Raw genomic sequence first — 26,006 nt, 5'->3', positions numbered from 1 at the left:
AAACAAATTGCCTTTTAATTTAACCCATATAAAACAATCATCGGTATTTTTTAAGAATTCAACATCGTTTTTCAATTGATCAGAGATAAATATTATTATCCCCCCACTATCTCTTTTTGAGCCTTTTAATTTAACACTTCTGTTTAATATATAAGAATGAAACCCGTCCACAGAATAATCGTACAGTTTGTTTGACCAGGTTTCAGTAAATAATAAAATATCGTTTATTGCAAACAGTTCTTTCATTTCCACCGACTGCAATTTATTGTACCGTTTTCCAACTAGTCCCTGTACATTTAACATACTAAGTCGAATCCCCGTGTTCTCTCCACAGCTGTCCTATTTCTGGTCCAATTCACCGCGCTTGGCTGCGTTCTGTGTCCGTGTTTTATTAATAGTACCGCTATTTGGGGTTTTTCCAACACTCTGTGTGTTTCTGGTCGATTGCGCTTGTGAGGATTTACCACTTTTAATTCGTTTTACTGCATCGGAATAATTCGCTTTTTGCGTTTGATTTTGCGAACAGTCTGTGTCAATTTCGCTCGTGATTGATTTTCCCCTGTTGGATTTATTACCGCCTTTCGGTAAGTAGCCATTTTCTTTACTCGTGCTTTCACTACGGTCCGCGTAATTTGGCCTACTTTCGCTTTGTGTGTGTTCAATGCAGTCTTGATTGTTTACATCGAGATGGGCGTTTACGATGGAAGGATTTTGTTGACTTTTGCTCTGGGTAAATGTAAATGTAATATAACATGACAAACGTTAAGCTTGGTAACAAGATACTATCCACACAATCGCATGAGGGTATAGATGAAATAAAAAAAAACGTATTCATACCTTTGTGTGCAGTTGTTTTGCAGAAAACTCATACAAGAAATTATTTCAAAAATGAACAAGTAGTTGCAATCTTTGCAATAGATGTCACCTGGTGATTGTTTTCGATAGTCTGAAATTTATATCTGCAGTTTAATACAGCATATTAAATTACATGATTATTGTATCGTTCAAACTGCCTAAATACTAAACACATGGTCCTTTTCAATGTACAAGTACTCAAGCAATATGGTTTCATGCAAATTCACAAACTAATGAATATGCTGATAAAAACAACCCAGTGACGATTGTATGATTTATAACTTGACAACATAATTGTTAAGGTAATTCTTTCCGCTGGCCCAATCAGCTCTCGTCGAGACACAGCATCAAAAACCACGATTTCGAAGATTGTGTCGTTTCCTTCCTTAAGCAACTAAGTATTTGCGCTAAAAAGGACAGTGTGAGGGCATTTATTTTGGTCATCTGCAATAACCTATATTAATATACGATAACAGTCTTTGATATTATTCCCCGGAATTGTTTGTCGTTTCTTCAAATTAATCCTTACGCTCCTGAGGCAGCGTAATGAAAGGTCTTCACTACTGGTTATCGACGTATTGATTTCTTAGGTTTTCATATCTTAATATCATGCATTCAATATCTTACTTTTTACTGATTTTGTTTGAAGCCAGCAAGTTGACACAACTTTGCCTAGTATATAGCACATACGTTTCAACCAGAAAAAAGTAAATAATGGAATGCAAATAATACCATATTAATAACAGATAAAGAATAAATCTATTTACCAAAATAGGTTTAAAGCACTTGAAAAATAAACATAAGCTGTTGTGAAAAATCTATTTAATTTTGAACAAAAAGTACCATAAAACGCGACTTATTTTCATTGATCAAAAAGATTTTCAATTTATGATTATGTGTTAATCTAGTATGAACATAGTCTTATAGCTTGAATAACGAGTGTATACATTTGAATTAATCAACCATAAGCATACACATACATTAACGATGCGTATCCAAATTGTCACATGAGCATCCGTTCTTGTACAGTAAACCGCATAATTATAATTTTAATTAATTTGTGCTTGTAATACAACGTATGGACATATTTTACAGTAACACGCAGCAAAACACGCGTTTCATGCATTATAATCTTTTAAGTAAAAGACGATCATCTACGTTTACATTGATTTTATGTAAGGTCAATCGTCGATTGCTTTGGTATTTGCTAAAGGCTTGACCCTCATAAACTAGTTCTACTGTTCTGAAAAAAGGAATCGTAGTTTTATCTTCATGATACTTCAAACCGTTGTTTCCTACAATAATCAACGCTTACGAATCAGTGATTAGTAAATAAACAAAACCGCAAAAAATCAGGACTCAGCAACTATTTTGTACATTGGGAAGAATTGTCAAAAGACGTTATCGCATTAACATACAAACACGTCACAGTTCAGAAGGAAACACAAAAAATGTCTATAAAAAGGTATTCGACGTATATCCTGACTTTGAAATGAAGGTAGAACATTGCTAAGTTAATGCATTTAAAACAACGTTTCAAATATTGTTGTTTTCTTTTTTCCACATAATAGTTGCTTATCCATAGCATGCAATATTAAACCACATCTAGTGTTCGTAGATACAAATTTTACTACGTGATAACACTTCATCTGTGTCCTCACATGGCTTATTATGAATTAATTTCTTCGTCATCGAATATTGTATGTTGATATATTATTAAGACGCAGTTTTCTTCCCACACATTCAAATAACACTGTTGCATCCGCATGCGAAAAATTGGTCTTATGGCATATGCGGCACACGTAGCTCAAGACCAGCGTGCGTACTTGTGCAGACTGGTCAGGGGCTACGCTTTCCTCTATAAAAAAGCACGCACGGTTTCATGGTATCCGTAGTAACCTATTTAGTATGCATATGCTGGAGCTACGCTTGCAGCATATTGCATACAACCATTTTCGCATTATGTGGATCTATACAAATCCAATTGCGTCTTGTAAATGGAACATCAAGCCACGCTACTTTCCGATTGAAAATTAAAGTAACACTGTATTATGTAAAGCAAACTGGCAAATGTTGCTAGCCTATGGCTTGCATACGTCAAACATGTGTGGCTAGATAATCAAACAAATTCCCTTCTATAATGGAGACTATACTATTTCGTTAGTGTTTTCTCACAATAAATTAAATGGCTTTTACCGATAGGTTTTCATTCATTTATAAAATTGTGTAATTTGATATCTTGAAAGGCAATACAGTGGTATCAACCAAAGGTGTTTTTTGATAGTATATTCCTTCTTCCCCTGACGCTTTACTGCCCAGCACTGACCCTGAAAGTCTTGGGGATGGAACTTACCGGAGAAGCGTAACTGGGCTAAAATGTGTCGTTGAACATGCAGCCTCATCTCCCTACACTGAACAGTTTCACATCCTATGCTACAAAGACGATGTGATGTTGCCCATGTTCTTTGGGATTATGCGCAAATCATTTAATGGCTTAAATGAAGTGTATTCATTCGAGTCTGCTACGCCGAAAACATTGTGTAAGGAAATAAAAGAAAAGCATAATGAGGGGACACATTATCAAAATCAAATTGACTAACGAATGTGTGCTTTTGTCGTCGCCAAATCGTGTGCGATGAAGGTACGAAATAGTTCTTCTTTGACATACATCAGTTCAACCCTTTTAAGGTAAAATGCTTTAATAACCGAGGCAATCGCGTGATATTCAAAATGCGAAATGCAACCATTTTGTATATGACCTTGTTTCACATTATTGTTTCTTAATTTAATTTTAAAAATGACCAGTTTGGTATGAATATAAAACCATTTAGGCAAAAGAGACAAAAATAGAAGTCAATGCAATTTCAAAGTCAATTCTTCTGCGTAATATTAATATTAAATTAAAAAAAAACAATAAATTAATCGTACAAACATTTCACTGTTTATTAAAATGTCTTAGGTACTAAACATGTTTCGGCCATAGCCTTCATCAGTAGTACATTCATATAAACAAATACAAAGGAAGTGACGTCAACGTCATACAATAACGTAACGTCGTTTGGCGGAAAAATATATATAGTACATAATATTACATAATACATAATACAAAGATGGATCAGTGATGATACAACAGTCTATTAGTAATAATATAATTTATAAAAAAACATAGTAATAGACAAACATCAAATGTATATGTAAATTATGTTTATTTTCTATATGTCATAAAGCAGTTTATTATTTAGACCGTCAGCACCCGATTGTACAAACAGTTAAACCGGCGGTTAACCACATACCGGCGGTCAAAAGTCAGTAACTTGTCGGTTACTGGTCGGTAAGCGTTTGTATAAAATTGGGTAAGCTATACCGATCAGTTAAAACCCACTTAAAACATACCCTGCTTCTCTAGGTGAGTAAGTTCAAGTAACCGAGAGGTAACTTACACAAAATGGCCGAGTCGCGCGACATTATAAAAGCTTACCATCGACAATCTTGAACATTTCGACAAGTAAACAGACAATTGCAGCGACTGACACTTTATTTGACTTAATTTACAGGGCAATACGTTTTCCGACTTCGGACGTCGAATTTAAGGACGCACAGAACGTGATTTTTATATAATGTTATGGATATGCCGTGTGTGATCCGATGCATCAATGGTGCCCATGTTAAAATCATTTTTCCGAAAACCGTAAACGACAAAAGTACAAACAAAAACCAAAACACGTTCGAACTAGTATCTTACCTTTAATAATCCTTTAAAATCCATAAATAATCCATTTAACTCAATAATTGACGATTTTGCATCTAGGGTCTTTAATAATTATTTTAGCATAGTTAAATAAAGACCCTTATGCCATCCTATTACTATTTTCAAATGAGTTTATGAACTCTATAAACTTTCTTTTTCGTCACACGCTACGTCACGTACTCTACATTACTGCTGTTCAAATGAACCGGAGCAGTTTAACAAATAATAGCCGTATGTAAACTCGGTTACATTTGCAGATTTCTGCAAACAAACATATGTTTAAACTTACACATTGTTTTATTTGTCTATGGTAAATGCTCTTACTGTACACGAAAATAATTTAATATATAAGTAAACAAAGAATGAAAAACATTCCATTACACAACAGATAAATGAGTCGTTAATACCCTTGTAAAAAATGGGACATTCCGAATTCCAGTGTGGTGCTTTTTTATCATCTTATACTTTACACATTTCTATGCCTAACATGAATTTAATCGGAAAGCAAATATTGCAGATTATTTATGAATTGTGCGATATTTGTATGGCTTGTTCTAAAAATGTCAAAAGTATATTCCCATAGCAGTACCCAGTTTGTAAATAAGTATCATTATTGAAATCAAAACAGTTATTTTCAAGAACAACTTGCAAAAGTTTGCTAACATCATCAATATTCACATGGTTATTTATAGTTTCTTTTCCTAAAAAAATACGTACAAGCATCTATTCCCTCACTATTTATTTATTTTTAATATTAATATTCAAATAGAAGTTTTAATGTGATTCACTAGTCGGTTACCGATATTCAAACCATATTTAATCAATTCACATCATTTATCATTTCTGAAAAACAGCCAGACAGTTTTCTTTGACATTATGCTAATATACTAAACAAATTATGCTAATATAATTTTCCCGTATTTATTGGCGAGGCCGTTGATAACATTATTTTTCGAATCGTCAATTTTACCTACCACGCGCGATTGCGCTTTCAGTGTATTTAAGTAACATCGGAGTTAGTTTGATAGCTTTATTACTGTCTGATAAATCTAAGATGATTACGATTTAATTCAAACATTTTGCAAATAAAGTGACTACGCTAGACATATTTTTTAGTTTACAAATAGTTAATACATAATGCAAACATATTAACTAAAAAACTTAGGAAACATCGCTAGGAAGTTACGTCTTTATTAATTCTTTATTAGTACCTTTTTCAAATTTTTAAATATATTTCAAATATTCACCAATACGATGTTTATATGAAATGTAGTTTTATTAGCAACCGATTAAGCTGTTCCTCCAACGTTTTCAATCAACCCATTAACAATATAAAGTCACGTAATAGTGTTTGATTAAAGTATCGACTATACATAAACAAATAAACAATTCTATGTACATGATCTTTGAAGAGCCATGCACTGTTTAACATAGGCTGCAATCGATGATTGTATATGTCCAGTGTGCAATTCAGTAGTGAGATGAGCTTACACGTTTTAAGGTTATGTAATTATAGAACAACTAGCGATAACTATTGTTTACTAAATAAACGACATATACAACATGCATGAGATTATAAAAGTGTTAGAACGAGTCTGACTATATTTATCATAAGCTGTATGCATTCATGAAATTCAGTATGTTAACACTTATTACAAATAGGCCAAAGAACATATCAATTTAAATATAAAAATGGTGTTGATGAAATATATATTTGTTGATTTCAGAGTTTGATCGTATTATCATTTCATTTGTCATAATATACCAAACAACTGTACGGGTTGCGAGGTCCGGAGAGATATCACTTGTTGTATATGGTAACAAATGTATTTGTAAGACGATTGTACACTAACATACATAGTTTATATTTAATTAATTGCTTTCATGTACTTTTAATTTAAATTATGCGCGAAAATATATTTAGCGTCATAGCATGAAGTGTATTAACCCATTAATGCCTAGCGTCTAGAATAAAGGCCTTAGCAAACAGCGTAGACCCATTTGAGACGCCGAATGATGCGGCGTCTCATCAGGGTCTGCGCTGTTTGCTTAAAGGAATTTCTGTAAAAATATTCTAAATATAGAAATAAATATACTAGACATCCCTAATTTTGGAAATAAATTGATCCAATTCAGAAGGAGGGGAGAGTACACTAGGCTTACATGGGTTAAATAACGTTAATATCGGTGCGTTCGACCACAACGACCACCCGTTTAAAATGTTTATGCACTGTTCATCGCATTTATGTGTCCATTCAAATAAAATACGATACGGGGATATATAAATATTCAACGTGGATGGAAATGAAAGCGCGTTTCACTGTTATGTTCTTTCTTAGCCTTCACACAGGTACATTATTTACGCAAAAATGTTATTTGAAATTATATGTTATACATATTATAACATAACTCTTTACGTTACATACTACGTGTGGATTAAGAAAAAGATGCTCTTAATTTTTGCGAATATTTGAATGATCTTATTAAGTATGACAGACGAAATAAGTTAACGCACCAAACATGTCAAATATTTCGGTATGTTAAGTATTTTAGTGCGTTGGAAGAACAAATTCAGGAAAGTGAGATCTTCAATTTTATAGGCTCTTGAGCTCTTTAGACTAAACTTTTACTCAGTGTGTGATAGTCCATTATTAATGAACACTTATTTTAAAATGCTTCGAATGCATACGAATATAGTAGCCATCATATAAGTTTAATATCATGGCGTGATATACAAAACAGAACTATAAATATTTATCAGTAAACTTTTGTATTATCACGTTGTTACTTTGTTTATGTGTCTCATTTCTAGTATATATTGGATTAATATATATCAATTATAAGCGCCATTTCAAGAAAACAAAGCACGTTATATCAGTGAGATGGAGCACAAAACGGATCCAAAATGAACAAAAGCAACTTATATTGTATGGACTTGCTATAGTCGTAAACAAACGCCTATAAGCGGTGCACTACTTGTCATTCGCCTGACGATTTTATTAAAATGGAAATATTCAAGTGTTACGGATACAATATTGAGTAAATGAAATGTGAATGCTGTGAATTGTAACAATTTTCAAGAGAAAACGCAGGTGTTTTTATTAAACTAGCATAAAAATAATATTGAATAATGAATGTTAGTTTCAACGAGCAATTCGTTGTGTGGTTGATGAGCTTTCACACACGACTGCCTGTATTCATGAGATTACATATTTTAGAAATGATATTTTAAGGAATGGACCCATATCAACATAATTTATTTTCTTCAGGCTTTTCCGGGGCGCTCCTGTGTTATGACTGCACAAGTACAGTACATCCCGGTTGCAACGATGAGTTTGAGAAAGGCAGGTTTTCACCAATAAATAATTGTGCGCAATGCCTTAAGTCCAAGGTGGAAGGTACCAATCGTAAGTACTGCGTTACTGCATGCCGACGTCAATTTATGGTTTCAAAAGTAATTTTGCCCAAATGGATTATTTATAAATATTCGTCAAAGTGTCGTATCCTATTATATACAATATATGTACAGTATGAAAAATGTATTTAATGTATGTATAAAACGTAATTGAATTGTTTCAATTCGCGATTTGTAAAGTACGTACGTTTACTCCATTATGTTGATATATTAACATAAACATCTTCCATTTTAACACGGCAAATGTTAAACAAATATAATAATTTCATACCAATAAAATGCATAATAAATGTGTTATTTATATACAGTTTGAAAAACACACACGATCATTTCAGATGTTGAGAGACATTGTAGCCCGGTGAAAATTGAGGATGGAAGTAAATGTACGCAAATGAAATTATCAGATAAGACGACGGCAATGGCATGCTTCTGTGACAAAGACCTGTGTAACGGCTCAGACGCCATCTTCGCAGGAATCGTACTGACTGCATTTGTTCTCTGTTTGGAGACGATGTTTGTGTACGGATAAATACCTGTGAATGAAAAACAATTGTCTTGATGGATTTCAATGTTTCGTGCACATCTTAAATAAAGTTCTGATTCAATTCTGTGTTAATCGTATACTCGATTGGATAAAGTTCCATGTTTAATATGTATATTATATTCATTTTAAATGTTGCATTTTGTAATCTATATGATTAGTTTGCAACAGATGTAACTAAAAGTGTTTGTGTTCGAACTGTATGGGTGTGTGTAGAACTTGTGATTGGGATGTGTGTACAAAATTACTGTCAGTGTGTTTGAAGAAAGCTACTGTAAAGGTGTGAGTCGATATTCTATGTAAGGATGTCTTAAGGCCTTTAGAAAGTGTGTTATTGAGCTATCACTCTGGTTGAGAGGGAACGTTAAAATAGATCAAAATCATCAAAGTAAATTCATGTCCTAAGATAAGTTCACTTCTTACTTACTTAATTATTTTTATTTGCAACATCTCAACGTTTTGTATAAAGCGGTTATTATTGCGTGTGTTGTTTTTATTCAATTGATCGTATTACATGCATAAATATATGTAGAAATGCGCTTACGAACATATTTATGAACATGAAATGCACACATAATAAATGACTATTTTTGTATGTTACACGGGTATATTACGAGTTGGGGTAATGGTTAGCTTTGTCATTGTGATAAACTGGTGAAAAATCTCCCAAAAGTACATAGAAAGTTCCAAGTCGGTACAATGTTTTGTAGGTAATTTACTACTTAACCTAAATGTTGTCTTTTACGCATATATTTAAGTCTTCATTTATTGAACTAGAGCCCACTAATCCTTAAATAGCTGCATTTCAGAAACTCACTTTACGGTCGAATGGACGTTAGCCAGCTTTTTGATATACTGTCGAGAATTGCCTTGATTGCCATAAACGACGATGAAAAGTAAAACGGCACAGTTGCCGCATAATTTGCAAAAATAAAGCCAAGGCCCCAAGGACGTTTTACTTAATAACTAGGTCAAGTCTTTGAACGTTTACTGGTGACGCATTTCTATTTTAAGCTTTATAATTTATTTTGCTACTGTGATCAATCGAAGCAAATCCCTAACCCGTATATAAAAATGTGTATGCTTATTTTCAGCATTTCGCTATTTTGCAGGGTTAGCATACGGTTCTCATGATAAGGAGGATGTTGCGATTAAATTGTTATATCGATCAGAAAGGATATAAATCTAGGCAAACAGTGCATAAAGGGCGTCGACTATAAAACGCCACTTATTATTTCTATTCAAATATCATGTAGTGATCCACATGCGGATTTTGGGTGTGTTAAAATTGTTGCATTTCGTAAACTGTGTCATTAATATTTACATAAATAACCTAGGTAATTAAAAGCGTGATTGTTCAAAACTTGTATTTAACATTGTTAACAGCCTCTAGTCATTTATTAACCGTTCGCTTAAATCACCAACAGAAGTATGAATTCAGAAAACACATATGAAATTATTATTTTAATAATTGTATATTTGTCACTTAATTCCCTTAATTCTACAAGGATGACGATCTGCTTGTGAAAAGAAGCAGAAGAAAGTAACCAATAACTAATGGAAACTTTCAAAGAAATCGAACAATACGAGTATACAGTCGCCAAACACACTAAAAACATCCATTTGTTTAATATGCAATTATTGTAGTAGGTGAACAAATTCAGCATTATATTGATATTTCCACTTTTGGAAGTATGTAGTTAAAGATAACCTTACGATTTATCAAATTATGTGTACAAACTGTTTTAAAGTTTGTTTTGATGGTTCTACCACAACATATTTGTACTGGTAATAAATCAAAGTGCTTTTCGTAATTAGGCGTGTGACCTAATGAAATGAATAATTAATTGTGTGCTATGAGTATTTTAATATTAACACATGTACGTATCCAGTTTTTTTAAACCATTGTCTTTTACATTTGTTTCCAGAACAAACACAAGCATTAGAAACCTTACACAAAATATTACAAGTCTTTACGGACAGCGTACTATATCAGTGTGATTTATCCGAGAGAATAAACTGATCTCTTAAACAGTCTCAATGTATTGTATGTTTATTTCTTGAGTGTATAAATATCGTATACAGCGGTTTAAGGAAACGATTTGACATACGTCCAAGGAAAACACTTAAATGAACGGTGTTCTATTGTGAGGTTTATTAGGTCCTTTCCGAGCCAGATGCCACATTATATGCGGACCCGGATTGTTCCCCATCAGGCCTCCCTAATTAACTTACTAGACTCACAACCAAACTCACATGCCGCCGGGAGAAATTTACTAAAATTTACTGTGTTTATCATGCTGGTTTATTTCGAGTTGTATTAAGCTAACTCAATGCTATGGAGGTTAAACTATCCCAATGCTATGGAGTGGGCAAGGTTGGACAGAAATCCGAGAAGGCCGTGAGGTGTCGTTGTACCTTGCTGAATCGGATGAGCATCTGAAAGACAAAGTGTGGATTGAAAGATATTATGTTAACGCTTTCTTTTGTCTCTCCTAATATGGCCATCTGAAAGACACGAATGTCAATTGGAAATGAAATGTTTAACTTTGCCGTTGTGTTAATTGTTACATCAACCGTTTTTATAACTTTGTTATAAGCTTCGAAATACTTGGTTTGATTTGGACAACGTAAAGTCCGTTTCTGGTGAGAGCCACTTATTGGGGTCTTTGCGAACACATTTATGTACGGAATAAGACGTGAGACCGTTACCACTTTTCCATTGCTAGAGTTAATATACAGTCATGGGAGCTCCTTATAACATTTTTTTTGTATTAAAAGTATTCATGCGAAAAATGTTGACAATCGTCTAAATGAAAGTACGATTTGGAACAAAAAAACAACAAATAACAACAGCAGCAACAGCAAAAGAAGAAATAAAGAAAAACTATTTAGCTTACTAATACATCTTATGGTTGTGTTTATTTTACATTCAATGTATTTACGTTGCTAAAATAAATACATATCATTCCTAATGAACTCAATGCAATGTATAAGCATTGAAAAAAAATGTTTTACCATAACGGCACAGTGATGGATTAAGGACAGTACATTGTAGGTCATTCCATTGTCCATATGTATGGATACCAAAGATCACGTGCATGTCAGGGACCAGTGCTACGCAATCCTCCGAGTTGTGCGTGTCTGAATTGTATCTAAAAGGGAACCAGTTGGCCCACGCGTATGGATAACCTGAAGTCACAACAGGTATTTGAATGTTTAAGAAAGCACTTACATTTGCGATAATAACGTTCGTTGTCTTAAACCTTCATCTAAACAACCTTGCTTTTATCATTTTATCGCATAAACAACAAGAAAAATTGTTTATAAATGTTTGTTATGATCATTTGCCTTAAGTCATCTGATGTACATAAGTAAAAAACCGAATAGTCCTTCAACTTGTTTTCCCATATACTAATTAATCTAATGTGTTACTAAAATTAGCAAGGGTTGTAACTAAAAGGCATCTCGCTTAAGGATTACCATTAACAAACTACATAGCCATGAAGTTTTAAAATCAGCATTCATATTGGAATTGTGTAAATTTTGAGTCATAAAAAGCAGAGAAACTTTGTGTACGATTAACGGGAAAACTCCCAATAGATATCGTTTGAGGCTGTTCATGTTTATATCCTTCATGCGTTTTCTCGATTGATGTTTGTTTAGTTTTGTGACAAATACCCAACAGCTAAAAGTCACCATTTCAAAAGTTTACGCCTTCGAAATAAACATGTCTACTATTCGTGGCAACTCATACTCAAACTCATCTCAACATACACCTAAATATACTCTCAACCACTTTCGTAAAAATACTACTTTCAAAAACTTGACTTATTAAAGTATGAATTCAACAATTATCACCAGTATAGAAATACTTGTTAAGATCCGTTACTCTTTGAAATAAACGAGTGATACATTGGTAATACAAGACAAAACATACACACAAATTCTTTGTATAAAATACAAGAGCTGGGATCACCCTATCTGAACGTTCAATACCATGCAAGTTACATTTAGTGACTTTGGTGAACATACCCGATGTCCAGAACCAGTTCTCCTCTTTGCCCTGGTCTGTAAGACCGATCCACACGGACTGCTTGAAGCCTTCTTTGTACAGGAAAGTCATAATTGAATTTTCCTCCGATTGACTGGTGATGTACGCAAGGTGGCCTCCGTTTGCGTTGCAGTGATGTTCAGAGTCATTCCATGTCATTGGTTGGCTCACGATTTCAAAACAGCTGTCATTCTGCACCGTGACGTGTCCACCGTGAAGCAATGCATATTCGACAACACCGAATGGACACTTGTATTCTTAAATGTATATGTATTTAAACAACATTGTCAGGCGCCGCATTATATTCAAACATCATTTCAGTACGTCTGACAGGAATGTCAAGCAATATGAGTCATATTAACAAAGTAGATATGAAAGGAAAACAGGCGATATTCAACATACTTGTGCATTGCACGTAAATTCATGCATTGACCATAAAACGTGTAGTACTAATCATGAATGTCTGCCTACTTGAAAGACATAATATAAATTTCCATTACTTTATGCTCACTGTTTTCCATATTGAAGATCAAATCCTATGGATGGTAAACTCAAGTCACCTTGAAGTTCGGTCGTTTCTTCCGGGGCTGGTGTTGAGTGCATAGACGAATGAGTTGCAGTCGACGGCGAAGCGGTAGTCGGAGCTGCTGTAGATATTTTCACTGTTGTCGGAAATTGAGTGCTTGGTGGGGCGGTTGTCAGAGCTAGGGTAATCGGATTACCGCTTGTCGGAACTAATAAGAAATGGTAGATGCAGCAGTCACTGAGAATTGTCAGAGCACTATTTACGTAACAGAGTTTAATTTAAAAAACATGTCAACACTCATACGAAAAAATACACATACATTTAAACCTAATAGAACGTAATAAAACACATACAAATGTTATTTGTTAGTATACAAACAGTAAATTATCTATTTTCATAAGTGTTAATGATTAATTTTTTATGTCAGACCTGTATCGGTAGCATCGGGACTTCCTGGACACTGTTGTATCTCATGATCTTTCGTCTTCTGAATATAGCCGACCTAGAATACAAAAATGTTCAGAAAGCTCATGTTTCAACAATCGTTATTGATGCGTGTACGGCTTATACAAAAAGTTTCATTTCTTGTCTGTTTTTCGTTACGGAGTGGACTGAGGTTAATGTCTTATTGGTTTCTGATCACATCAAATCAATGATTGTATCATTGATAGATATCCATGTTAATGCTGTGAAATACAAATTGATTTAGAAACAACGCAAATAGCCTTTCGGAGAGGTCACGTGTTGTTTCGTTGTGTGACATTACTATATAGTTCAACAGGGAAGGAAAAACAGTTGTTTCCCTTAAGATATTATAAAGCGATGCTTTGAAGAGAGCAAATGAATATATAAATAACGTGCTATGACAATTGCGCCATTTTAACAAGCTATTGATAAATCTCGTGAGGTCTCACATGAAATAAGCGTAATGGTGTCATTTTACAATTTTCAATCCGGTATCATGGATCGGCCGTTCCAATCATCGTGGGAAGTCGGAACCAAAAAGAGAGCTATATTTATATCTTGTTTCGTTAAGCTTTTCATTCTGATGAAAACATGTAAATTGTTTGCCTTACTTGGTGCTTGAAGGCGACAGCGGTCCAGGTGCTGTCATTCGCGGCTACGGCGTATAATTCCTTACAGTCGAACTCGTACAAGTAACCTGATAACGTATAACTAATGTATAGAATTTTACACACGTTGCCATTTTGCACAACATTTATAAAGATATTAGGAAGTACGAATTTATGCAAGTCTTGGTTAGATTATTCACGAAGTTTTAAAACGATATCCGTGCATAAGAATATGCAATGCCATCGAAAGTCAGATTTTTTCATAACTTGCATTTTAACAAATCAAGACGAAACAATAACAACAACCCTTTACTACCTTCAAAACTTTATAATTTCTTAAAATGCGTTTTCGCGTGACATCGTTCCATTCTGAAGACGTTTTATTTACCGTAAAGCGTATTTAAATAAGCCAATAAATAAATGTATAGACAATAAAACATCAACATTTATTTCAAATATTATAAGACGGAAGTCATGTTTTAGCTGTAGTATTAAGTCAAATTTTAACGCATCGTCTTAATTCATCTTTAAAAGTTCAGCATCGAACAAAGTTGCCATTCCGATGGTAATCTACAACTTGCTCTACAATAAATAACATAATTGTTACGACGAACGTGTTTACAGTTATTTTATTTCCATGAATACAATTTTGTTGCCCTGGTAAGTTAAACAGCAAGACTGATTTAAATCTAAGTCTTACATTTTACATTTTAGCAAACATAATACTCTTAATGAGTTTAACAACGAGAAATGTAGCGGTGTATAAAGAAGATCCAATAAAGTATATTTTTGGAAGACTCTTCCTTTTCCCAATAACCATATCTAGGAGCAATAGAACTATCCTAAAAAGAGGTATCTTGAAATTTGTTTCCTCTAAATCTAAAGTGATATTATTCTAAAGAAATTATTATACAGGTAAATTTCACAGTAATTTAGTATTAGACTTCAAGGCTATATATACCAAGTATCTTTGAAGCCGCATCTTTTACGGCGTGAACTTCGGTTTCCATCGCATACGTGCACATGCAAGGAAAGTCGCACATGACCAGTGTCACATGACAGCATGTGACGAACGCTGTAATTACTATTCCCAAATACCGGAACATCTAAAAAAAGAAACAGCTGCAACGATTCAGCTTATGCACTATATGATTGGAATTTTATAGAAGTATAATTATTATTAAAAACATATTTTTGTTAAATTATGCATGTATTCTGATTGACAGCTAAAGATAATCAGATGTTAAATGTCGAGCGTAGTTTAGATACGTTAAAATATACTTTGATTTAAACGTGCAAAACCAATTATGAAGGCATCTTTATTGTTTATCTGTTTATAAACGACCATTGCCCTTTTAAATCGTCAATAAGGTTATACAACGTGTTTTGTTTATTGGATCATATCTTCCCAACACAAGGAATACTACCATATAAATGTATTTAAAAACGGTGTTCCTAATGTCGCTACCACTGTACTACCACCCCCATCACATTCACCACCATCATCAGCATCACCACCATTTCCATAACCACAACAACAATAAATATAGTAGCAACGACAACAACAACAACTACTACTACTGTCCTTACCATTTCTAACTTAAATAACACATAAAATATTAATGAATGCAAAATAGTTATAACAATGAAATTTCAATCTAACCTTATGTGTCAAATTTTGCGAGGATATGCCAATGTGGTACGTGTTATCATAACACGTTTATGATTATAAATAGTCTTGTTCTGAATTTGTTGTCCTATTAAGACCAAATTAGTAGTCGATAAAGCATGCTTTTGTTTAAGGAAGGAACAATTTGCTCCAGTTTTAGGAAAATTAATGTTTAAAATGTAGCTTATATCGTCAATAGGCAAGACGTTGAATTATTAGGATTCTTTTTGTTTAATGGTTTTTGTATAAAATTTGATTTAAAAAAAAAGGAAACAAGTACGATTTATACAAAGTATTTGTGGGCGCATTAACATTAAACACGGGTCTTCGAAAACAAAATATTGGCTTTAATAATTATTTGGTGGACATATAATTGATGCTTAGCATGTTGCTATTGATCTTAAAATGTCGAGTAGTCGACATAATTATCAATATTATTTTAAGGTTTCTACTCAGGAGATATATGTGTGTTCTCTTCCATAAGTTTTGATGTTCGTCTTAGGAAAGAAAGTTCGTATTGTCCATCATTGTTATAACAAAGGTAACGTGATATTACAGCACCATTACTAACCCGTCTTAGAAAAATAATGATTATTAATGATAAATGATTATTCTATGGTAAAAACATAAACCCCGATATTAAATTATTTTTTTCCGCAAGGAATGTCAACCATTGTAATGAAAAATACCGTGAACAAAACAACACCGCCTATTAATATTGTAATCTGTATGTGACTATGATAACATTTGATAAATAATACTATGTCATAGTGCTTTTGAATTTAATTTGAGGTACTGTATATTGTAAATAAAGTAATACCCTACAATTTATTATAATGCTCAATGGATCGTAATTAATGGGATGGGGCAGTGTTGTTAAACTATTTGAACAATAAAATGATGTTAATGTTTACACAGTGTGTTTGCGATGCTGTTGTTAGCTCTCAACAATCAAATCATATTCATATTTGTTTGCTAACGGACAAAACGTGTTTTAAGACGACGCTTTCATTCAGGTTATATTTGCTTGCATAACGCTAGGACAGTATTTGCTAATCAATTTTTGAACGCAAACATAAAGGTTAGATTAAGAACAAAGATAGACGATAATTCTGTTTGTATATATACAGACCACCAATAATGTAACATAATAAGGATTGTCTATTTAATATCAACCTACGGCTTCAAAGAGAACATTGGAAGTCAATATTGAAATGAAGATTCACGTACGGTTATTAAATGTTCAGTTAGAACCGAATATATAGCTCTGAGTATGGTATAGTCTTAATTTATAACCATGGGTATACGAATATGCTGGGAACACAGAACCAGAGATAGAGCATGACCTTTGATTTGCTCTCATATTATAAGCTATGTATCATATCTGCTCTGCTATATATTATCGTAGATGGCTGTTAAAAAAGCAAACAAATCAGACATTTGCTGAATGGTATTATATATGTTAAGTCAAACGATCGCATTGATTTTTGTTAACTTACCGTAATTTACTGTGAATCAGATGTTATTGATAGTGATGTCACTGAACTTTCATTATTGTACATGTTAATTTTTTTCTGACATTAGTCGTCATATGAAACGCCGTAATGTGTGTGTTCAGAACGATAACTCGAAAATTTGATAGCAAATCAGACATATCTTACTTTGTCACAGTATCATTGGCAAAAGTCACTGAGTATTATATGTTTTATAAAATATATGGACTGCATTAGGACTGCTAAAAGAGCTTTTCAAAACTATTTGAATATGATAAACATTCCTTATGGAACTCTATACATTTATTTGTAGGACCTAGTTTTGTATATTTGTAAATCGCTATTTTGTGTATATACGTTTAAAGATAAAAATGGGCATTACAACTTTCGTTAAAATTACATTAACTTGAAATAATACAAATATAACATGTACTTTTTTTCAACTATGTATCTTAAAACATATTCCTAAGAGAATTGATACTTAAAAATAAGCGTTGAAAATCAACCACGCGCGCTCTGGATCAAAGAGATTGTTCACCAATCAATAACTGTTTATAGATACCTAGTTAATACTTTCCATCAACACAATTTATCATGTATTATTCTGTTGATCAATAAATTGTCTTTCATATTCCATGTAATAAATGATTTAAACACATAAAGTCAAGTATTATTTCACGAGCTAACGATGCCAGCTTGGGTTAAACAAACAAAAGGTACATAAAGCGACAATATTAAGAATGATGATTTAAGGACGGGTCTATTTAAGTTCACACAAGAGAGAAGACACGTTCGTTAACAGCAAATGTAAGTGTTCTCGTTTTTGATATTATGTGAGTCGATTAATATTTATATTTTTTCATCTTATACTGTATTATGTATAACTGTTTAGAATGAATATTATGGCACTCCATCAACAAACTAACATTTGTACACTTTCAGAACTCGTCGCTGAAACATGGCCATCAATATCTATATACCAATCATTACCAGCTTTGTCTTTGCAAAAACAGATGCAGTAACCGTTGGATTTTATGGTGTATACTATGGCAACACAACTGTTCACTGTGACGACAAAGCGCTCAGTATGCCGTATATAACCTACAGGAAATACTGGATTATTCCAAATGGTTCAATGCTAGGATGGGACCACAAACCTGACGATAAATATACTGTCGGTGTATGGCCAACATTCAACTTAACTATCGCTAACCTTGGGGACTATGACTTTGGTTATTACTACTGTGTGGTGCAATGGGATAACCCAAGATATGTGGTTCACTCAATCAGGATCAAGTTGATGCCGAATTACGAAACATTAGTATGGGGATACGGAAAACGAGCGATTATTGGTGGACTTGTATCCGGGGTTGTTACAGTTATCGTCACTGTAACTTGTCTCGCTTATTGGTGTAAATTTAGTGAACACAATACAATAAATGAGGACAAAACAACACTTCTTAAAGACGAAGATGAACAAAGCGAAGAAAAACATACGTCCGCTTCAAAATCGATTAAATCAAACACTGAAATTGGTAGTGTTTCAAACCATGCTGTGATTAATCAGTCGCCAACCAAGGTCGTTGATGATGCGATTATAGTTGAGAAAATATGCAATACAATATCAGATGAACGTGTAATAGAGCCAATATATTCGATGGAGACTGTAAGTCAAGATTCTGAAGAATCCACGAACAGTAATTATCCTGATAATTCATCGAATAAATACCCATACGCAAAAGTTATGAACCACAAAAGTGAATTTCTTAAAAATGATAACAGTGAAATTGAAGACAGTGTAGGGAGACAGGCAGTTTATGATCTCGAGAAAGCAGCCATTGCGTCTATTAGTATGGGCGGAACAACGAATGCATGTGACAGAGAACTTGCTATTGAACTTGGTAACTTTCAAAAGCGATTAAGTTTTATTGAAAAGTCAAAAGACGCCCACGTAAGAACATACACAGTTCCATACCGAGGTAGTATGGATCGTGAAGAAAACGAACCGCCCCTCCCACCTCCTCCTCCACCCTTCAGTGAAGATGATGAAACTAAACATGCAAATATCAACAGAGTTATCTTACCGTTTAATGCAAGTGTTGATGAAGTCATTATGGAACCGATCGAAAGAACCAACGCTGATTCTGACGACCATATAGAGTTCACTTTCGCTGACAAAATCGCTTTGTTCGAAAAGGAAAGTCGGAACAAAGTTCTCAATGCATCGGAACATGACGGTATTGCCAATGTCATCGAGTACATTAACGACGCGTTCAACCTCGATGACGAACATTACAGCGTTCATGCTTCCGGTTTTGGAGAGGAAATAGAGGTTGAGGACTCTAACAATTTCATCTACATGGATGACGACAATACTGAGCACTATGCTGATCTACGCTTCTAATTAAAATATATTATTGTGAGGCGTTATTCCCAGATTTTATATTTAGTAACGTCTTAAACTATATTTATTATATATTGCTTAATACTTAACTTTGCATGCACATATTTATCCGTTATGCAATTTAATGCAAACAAATCACAAGACGTATGCATATCGATTTTTTATTTTTAAAACACAGAGGAGCTTATTATTTCCTTTCTTAGTGTTTGTTACTTGACTTGTAACTTATCGTAATGTTTATCATAATTACAATTATATAGTGTATTGGCTCACTGGACCGCAGCTGAAATCTTATTGGATTACTTGAAACATACCAAGCAGAAATTACGTGTCTTTTAGTTTCATGTAGGTCAATTTTTAAAAGCCAGCTTTGTTTGCGACATACAGTATTGTATTCTAATAAGATGTGATATTTAAAATAATTGCAAAAATATATACACATTATACATATTCAAATGTCAGATAATGTATTAACGTACTAACCTTTGAAAGATGGTTTTGATGGTAAGAAATTTCTTTATTTTTTTTTCTTTCTGAACTTTATAAGCTTTATGAAACAGGACCCAATAAAAGGTAAAGATGTAAATTGAAAGAGAAGACGGGGTCGCCTGTTTGTCCCGTCAGTGCAGTCAGCCGTAAAATTAAGTAGTGCTTATGGCACTATAAAGAAACAAAATAATGTTAACCTGAGCAGTTATCTGCGCCTTATTTTGAGTATATAATGTTTCACAATCTTACCCCTCCTCCCCCCAAAAAAAAAAAGTTACACAAAAATTCGATTTCGCAATTTTGTTTTTGTTTCCAATATTTTCTATAAATCATTTTAAAGGAATTTCCAATGTTATTTTTGTGTATTTGTTGTTATTTTAGTAACTGTTAGCAAAGACCAAGAATAAACATATTGGAAACCTCGCGCCTTATCGGGCTATCTCACAGCGGGTTACGTGGTCAAGTAATCGATAAGATCACTAAGGGTCAGCAGACGCTTTATTCCATAAATCAACCGGAGGAGTCCGGATATAGCCGATGTATCACGATTGCGATAAGATAGCGACGCGTCGGTAGCAACGTCTACGATTATCGAGCAAAGTAATGTGAAAAGTTACGGCGCTGTAGAAAGGTGGCTGTAACTTGGTCAATAATAATCCGATTTGTATAAAATAAAGTTTCATAGAAACATTAGTAATTATGCTTTAATAAAATCTCTATTTTATTTACCTACAATAAGAATTTATAATACTGCGATGGTTAAAGAAATAGCGCTATAAGAATTACCAAATCGCGGCGTGAATGCCGTTCAATAGTTTAATTGAAAGGCTGTTGCTGATAAAATATTATTGTATACATTTTTATTTCAAACATATAAAACCTTATAAAATAATATAATTTCAAAACGGATAGATATATGTTGATACATAGATCTAGGTCTCTGATAAAAACAACATTACCGTATAATAAATGCTATGATCGTTCGATGCAAAAACGGTTTCAGTCCGACAATATTTCAATAATGATTTTGTAGATTTATCAATTTTTTAATTCTCTAATTTTTATTTTTATATCGATCTAATTCATGAGTTTTAGGTTATTAAAGTTTTGTTTGCAATACCCAGTTTTTGTTTCTTTTTATAATTAATAAACGCTCTAAGTTGCTGGACTAGGATTTCGCGAAAGATAAAAAACTTCATTTCACGCGCGTGTTAATTGTCGGATAAATTAGCGAACTGTAAAAGATGTTTTGTTTGTTTTTTCTTTAATCTTTGGAATGAATTAAAAGAAGGGATCTTAACTTCAATTATCAGTTTACGTTGCTGGTTGATTTTAATTGTGTTATCAGTGGCCGCGACCGGCGAATTCATTCTTTAATTGTCATTGTGATATCCAATTAAGGTTAGTCTTTGTTTTAAATGTTTTAGATTCTAATATACTTGTTTGTAATAGTAAGTTATATACACGGTAAAATGCTGTATAAAAGCAAGCTGATTTTCAAAAAAAAGGTTATTAAAATAATGCAACTGTTATAGTGCTATTTTCGATTTTATAATCTGTATTGGACATTACTTTAAATGTGTACAATATGTTACATATCTAATGTACGCAACTGTTAAGTATGTCGGCGTTAAATTATTCAACGAACTGACTGCTGAATACTACCAGAAAGAGAAGCCATGGTGGCATCATCAATTGTGTTTAATGACCAGACTGTCATCTGCCACCCAGTGTGGTTTATGACACCATGTTGTTAGTTAAGTCTGGACAATATCTGATCAAAAAGAGATAATCGGTTTATGCAGAACAAAGGGGCACCGGAATGCAAAGGCTTACACGATTTTAAGATTGATGCAAACAATAAAATGAAAATATTGCATTTAATTTTTTTTTATATGTCAACGTGTTAGTTTTCATAGACAAAAACATTATGGTTATTCTTTTTTGTTGTATATTTAAAATTGACCTAAATTACCATCTCGCCCAGCATAACAATCTTATTTCATCAATTTGAGATGAAAAATAAAAAAGTTTTTCAAAAAGAACCAAGACACGTTTGACGGCAGGCGTGTATAATGGGGTAGAATAGCATAAAATTGTATAAACATTGTACAAGGTAAAAATCCTTTAAAATGAATATTTTCATCCAGTTGTTTTAATTCATAACTAGATTAACATATCACCTAGCATAAAAATCTTACTTTATCAATTTTGGATGAAAAATAACAAAGTTTTTTCAAAAAGAACCAAAACACGTTTGACGGCAATCGTGTACAACAGGGTAAAAGAGCTTAAAATTGTACCAAAATTGTACAAGGCCAAATCCTTTAAATTGAATATTTTCATCTATTTTTGTTTAATTTATACATAGATTAACATCTAACCTAGCATAACAATCTTACATCATCAATTTGGGATGAGAAATAAAAAAGTTGTTCATGAAGAAACAAACACTAATGCGACATGTGTGAGGAATAATTGAATGAAATAAAAGTAGACAATTGTGTCAATTGTACAAAGGAAAATCCTTTAAAATGCCTTATTTTTGTCAAGCTTTTTTAAAAATTCATACATAGATTAACATCTCACCTAGCATAAAAATCTTACTTCATCAATCTGCGATGAGAAATGAAACAGTTTTTCAAAAAGAACCAAAACACGTTTGACGGCAGGCGGGTACAATATTGTAAAAGAGCTTACTTCAGACATATATTGCTCTGCAAACCACCAATCGAGCGTTAAAAAACCCCATTAAATAACACAATAAGATTGTGAATAACAATATCAAATTAATACAAACTTACCAGATCATGCCCAGAATACCCAAAGACAACAAATATTTACGATCAATTACGAAGAAATAATTCGTAATTCGTGACAAAATGGCTGACAAGAGCTAGAACAGGGAAGTATCTACAGGTACACCGGCATGTCCAATATCAATGTCACGTGACTCTCGCGGAGTCACGCCCGCCGCGATATTTTATTGAATATAGCTATAGCGGGTAAGAAGATTCCAATGTGTATTCTAGGACTTTGCTATTAGGCTTTAATACGCATTGTTTCACTTTTTATACTGCTTCGTGCATTTTATCAATGATTTATTATAGTATTTATTATAATGACAATTGTAAAAACAAAAATTATAAATTATTTAGTACAGTTCAATTTATTATATCCCTATACTTTTTCAGTTTTTCTCAATGGTGCGTTCACCAATGAAGGCTGATGCCAAAGTTGTTTTGTAAAAAAGAATGAAGAATAAATGATTCTGATTGGTCATTCAATATAACGGTTTTATTTCAAATGCCTTAACAGACCACGTTTGCAATCAGCAACAGCACTAAGTAAACGCAAGTTCCACATTTGTGACCCTTTGTTTAACCAGCCTGGTTAGTTTGAGCATGTTTATATTAATATATCAAGTGTGTTTTATGATGTATGTGTGCAATGAACGTGATGTTTATTTTATTTAGTATTTTATAATATCAACTGTTTTGATCTGTTTATTAATGGTCTTTATTGACTTTGCACAGGTTTCCCGTCCAGTTACTATATTGGTTAACATCACAAATACTACACATGTATCATGAATAAAAAAACATAGGCACACCCACTACACGTTTTCAATTTTCTAAAACAAATTTGAGATTCAATGACATCATTTGTTAGGCTGTTATTGTATTTCGATAAAGTTTGATTTTAATAAAGAGCGTGTTATTTATCTCCTAATGTTAATGCATTGTCCCTTGTCTGTTTATTGATTCATTCAATAGGTTTTGAATAGGTCTTTTAGAACAAATTGTTCAATTGTGTGCTCGATATTGTTAACGTTGTTTACATCTAGATTGCTATTGAATATTTTAATGACCAGTCGGCTAATCACAAGTGATAGGATTTCAGTTAATCGATGGATCGACACGTCGTTCGCTAGAATTTGACGAAATATGTGCGGCTCCACGGTATAAATTATATAGACACAGAACTGCGATAATTCCCTGTGTGATGTATTTTTGATTGAATAAATCCTAAACAAATAATGGATATACATCACCTTTTAATTATCATGGGTAAGTTTTTTTCTGTTACGTTTAATTGATCTTTACGTATGCGCGATTGGCTTTGGGTAACTTGTATCTGCGCTCGATTCATATATATATATATATATATGTATACATTAATGTTTATTCCAATTAACATATAGTATCATTGTATGTTAATGTAAATATAGTGTCACATAGGTATTTTTATTAACATTCATGTCCAGTAATATTTATTCTATATTATTGCAGTTGTGTTCACTTCTATTTGTAGTATTTTCTGTGACCTGTGACATCACATATACGCAGTCCTTTCATGACATCGACTTGTGTCCGAGTGGTAGTCCTCTCCTCACAGTGACAACTGACCGGAAATTGCAGTGCGCGATGCTGTGCCATAATCTCGCTGATTGTTTCTCTTTTAGATTTGTTTCTGGAACATGTAATCTTTTTAATCAACTGTCAATGTTATCAAACGCTAATATCGTCCAGCACAAACATGGCCAATGTTACGCAAAGACTGGTAAGTTTTCATATGAATTTCTAGTAGATCATAATTGCAAATATTAACATACTCGGTACATACCTTAACATTATATCAAAATTAAAGGATTGTTTGTCAATACTTATAAATACTTAATCAAATCATTGTATGGAATTATGAACTCGGTTACCTCATCCGCAGATGGTAGGGACTTGTTCACATCGCATTTTCTGAAAACCGGGCCTTCTGAGAGTAAAGTCTTAATGACTAAGAAAGTGACAATTCAAGTATTATGCATTTATAAAATCGTTGAGCATTTCAACGCTTTGTATTTTCCAAAATGCCATCTAGATACCAAAACTTTTAAAATCTATATATTTCAATTTATTTGCATCCCTAAAATCGTTAACTATAATATAGGTAATATTTTATGCGTTTTATTATGTTACATTTTACACGATCTTAAAAACAGGGCATTACTTTAAGTATCAGACAAACATGAAGTCCTAAATTCAATCATTTTTTTCTTATTTGTATTAAAGGGTATATCTGGTAATTTAAATCATTCGATACCACAAACAAAACACCTGTTATTGTATTACTATTTTGCGCAGATTTTGTCCTATGCGAGACACAAAGTGGCACCCTTACGTGCTCGAACAACAAGAAAATTCATATTAACTGGGCTATGTACGGCGAAGACCAAGGGGCGTCGCATTGCTCAAAAACCAACGCTAAGACAGTGAGGTGTCATTCACAAAATGCCATGGCGACCGTGCAAACCTTGTGTGAGAGCAAGTCCACTTGCGAATTGAACGCAAGTAACACCGTCTTCGGAGACCCTTGTGGTGGTGTAGCTAAATATCTGCATGTCAAATATATATGTATATAAATTCATACGTGTATGTATTGCCAATATGTATTTGGTATAAAATTATGTTCAGGAAACAAGTCTGTTCGTAGGATTTGCAAAATTGATTACCTACAAAGGTTTTACATTATAACTATTTGTCTTTGAGACTGTAAGCGTGGACACAATTATTTACATATTCATGAAGTTTAATATTTATTTTATAGTTAGGAAACATATAGACACAGTGTGAAGCTAAAATTACAAGTGCAACTATTTCTCTTTCAGTTTTTATAAACCAGTTGCCTTCACCGATTTGCTCTACACTAATGACAGGTCAATGTGTTGATAGCCTTTAAAAACAG

General features: G+C 33.2%; 6 protein-coding genes across 11 annotated transcripts in view; 2 read left to right on the top strand and 4 right to left on the bottom strand.

Moving 5' to 3' along the window:
* The window catches only part of LOC127847411 (uncharacterized), a 334,665-nt gene that overhangs the window by 85,650 nt on the left and 223,009 nt on the right, over window positions 1-26,006 (bottom strand). The gene's annotated exons all lie outside the window — the stretch shown is intronic.
* The window catches only part of LOC127847412 (uncharacterized), a 292,485-nt gene that overhangs the window by 64,673 nt on the left and 201,806 nt on the right, over window positions 1-26,006 (bottom strand). The gene's annotated exons all lie outside the window — the stretch shown is intronic.
* Window positions 1-26,006, top strand: part of LOC127847426 (14-3-3 protein homolog 2-like) — a 278,492-nt gene that overhangs the window by 91,967 nt on the left and 160,519 nt on the right. The gene's annotated exons all lie outside the window — the stretch shown is intronic.
* LOC127847419 (GDP-fucose transporter 1-like) overlaps window positions 1-26,006 on the bottom strand; it is a 291,500-nt gene that overhangs the window by 111,121 nt on the left and 154,373 nt on the right. The gene's annotated exons all lie outside the window — the stretch shown is intronic.
* The window catches only part of LOC127847414 (dnaJ homolog subfamily C member 11-like), a 313,717-nt gene that overhangs the window by 150,834 nt on the left and 136,877 nt on the right, over window positions 1-26,006 (top strand). The gene's annotated exons all lie outside the window — the stretch shown is intronic.
* On the bottom strand, window positions 10,842-16,003 carry LOC127847422 (aggrecan core protein-like). Of its 2 annotated transcripts, none has more exons than XM_052379326.1 (8): window positions 15,876-16,003; window positions 15,174-15,318; window positions 14,216-14,301; window positions 13,569-13,641; window positions 13,174-13,347; window positions 12,595-12,870; window positions 11,578-11,751; window positions 10,842-10,998 (listed from the first exon to the last, which is right to left on the bottom strand). In XM_052379326.1, exons 2-8 carry the CDS (start codon window positions 15,316-15,318, stop codon window positions 10,910-10,912), a joined length of 1,017 nt encoding a protein of 338 aa, XP_052235286.1. In that variant the 5' UTR covers window positions 15,876-16,003; the 3' UTR covers window positions 10,842-10,909. The 2 variants fall into 2 exon arrangements, with proteins under 2 accessions (XP_052235286.1, XP_052235285.1); XM_052379325.1 differs by having other exon boundaries at window positions 15,803-15,887.

This window comes from Dreissena polymorpha, chromosome 10 (genome assembly GCF_020536995.1).
Source record: "Dreissena polymorpha isolate Duluth1 chromosome 10, UMN_Dpol_1.0, whole genome shotgun sequence".
In the NCBI taxonomy this organism is placed as follows: Eukaryota; Metazoa; Mollusca; class Bivalvia; order Myida; family Dreissenidae; genus Dreissena; species Dreissena polymorpha.
The sequence above is the reverse complement of the archived record's forward strand: the minus strand, read 5'-3'. Positions and strand labels throughout refer to the sequence as shown.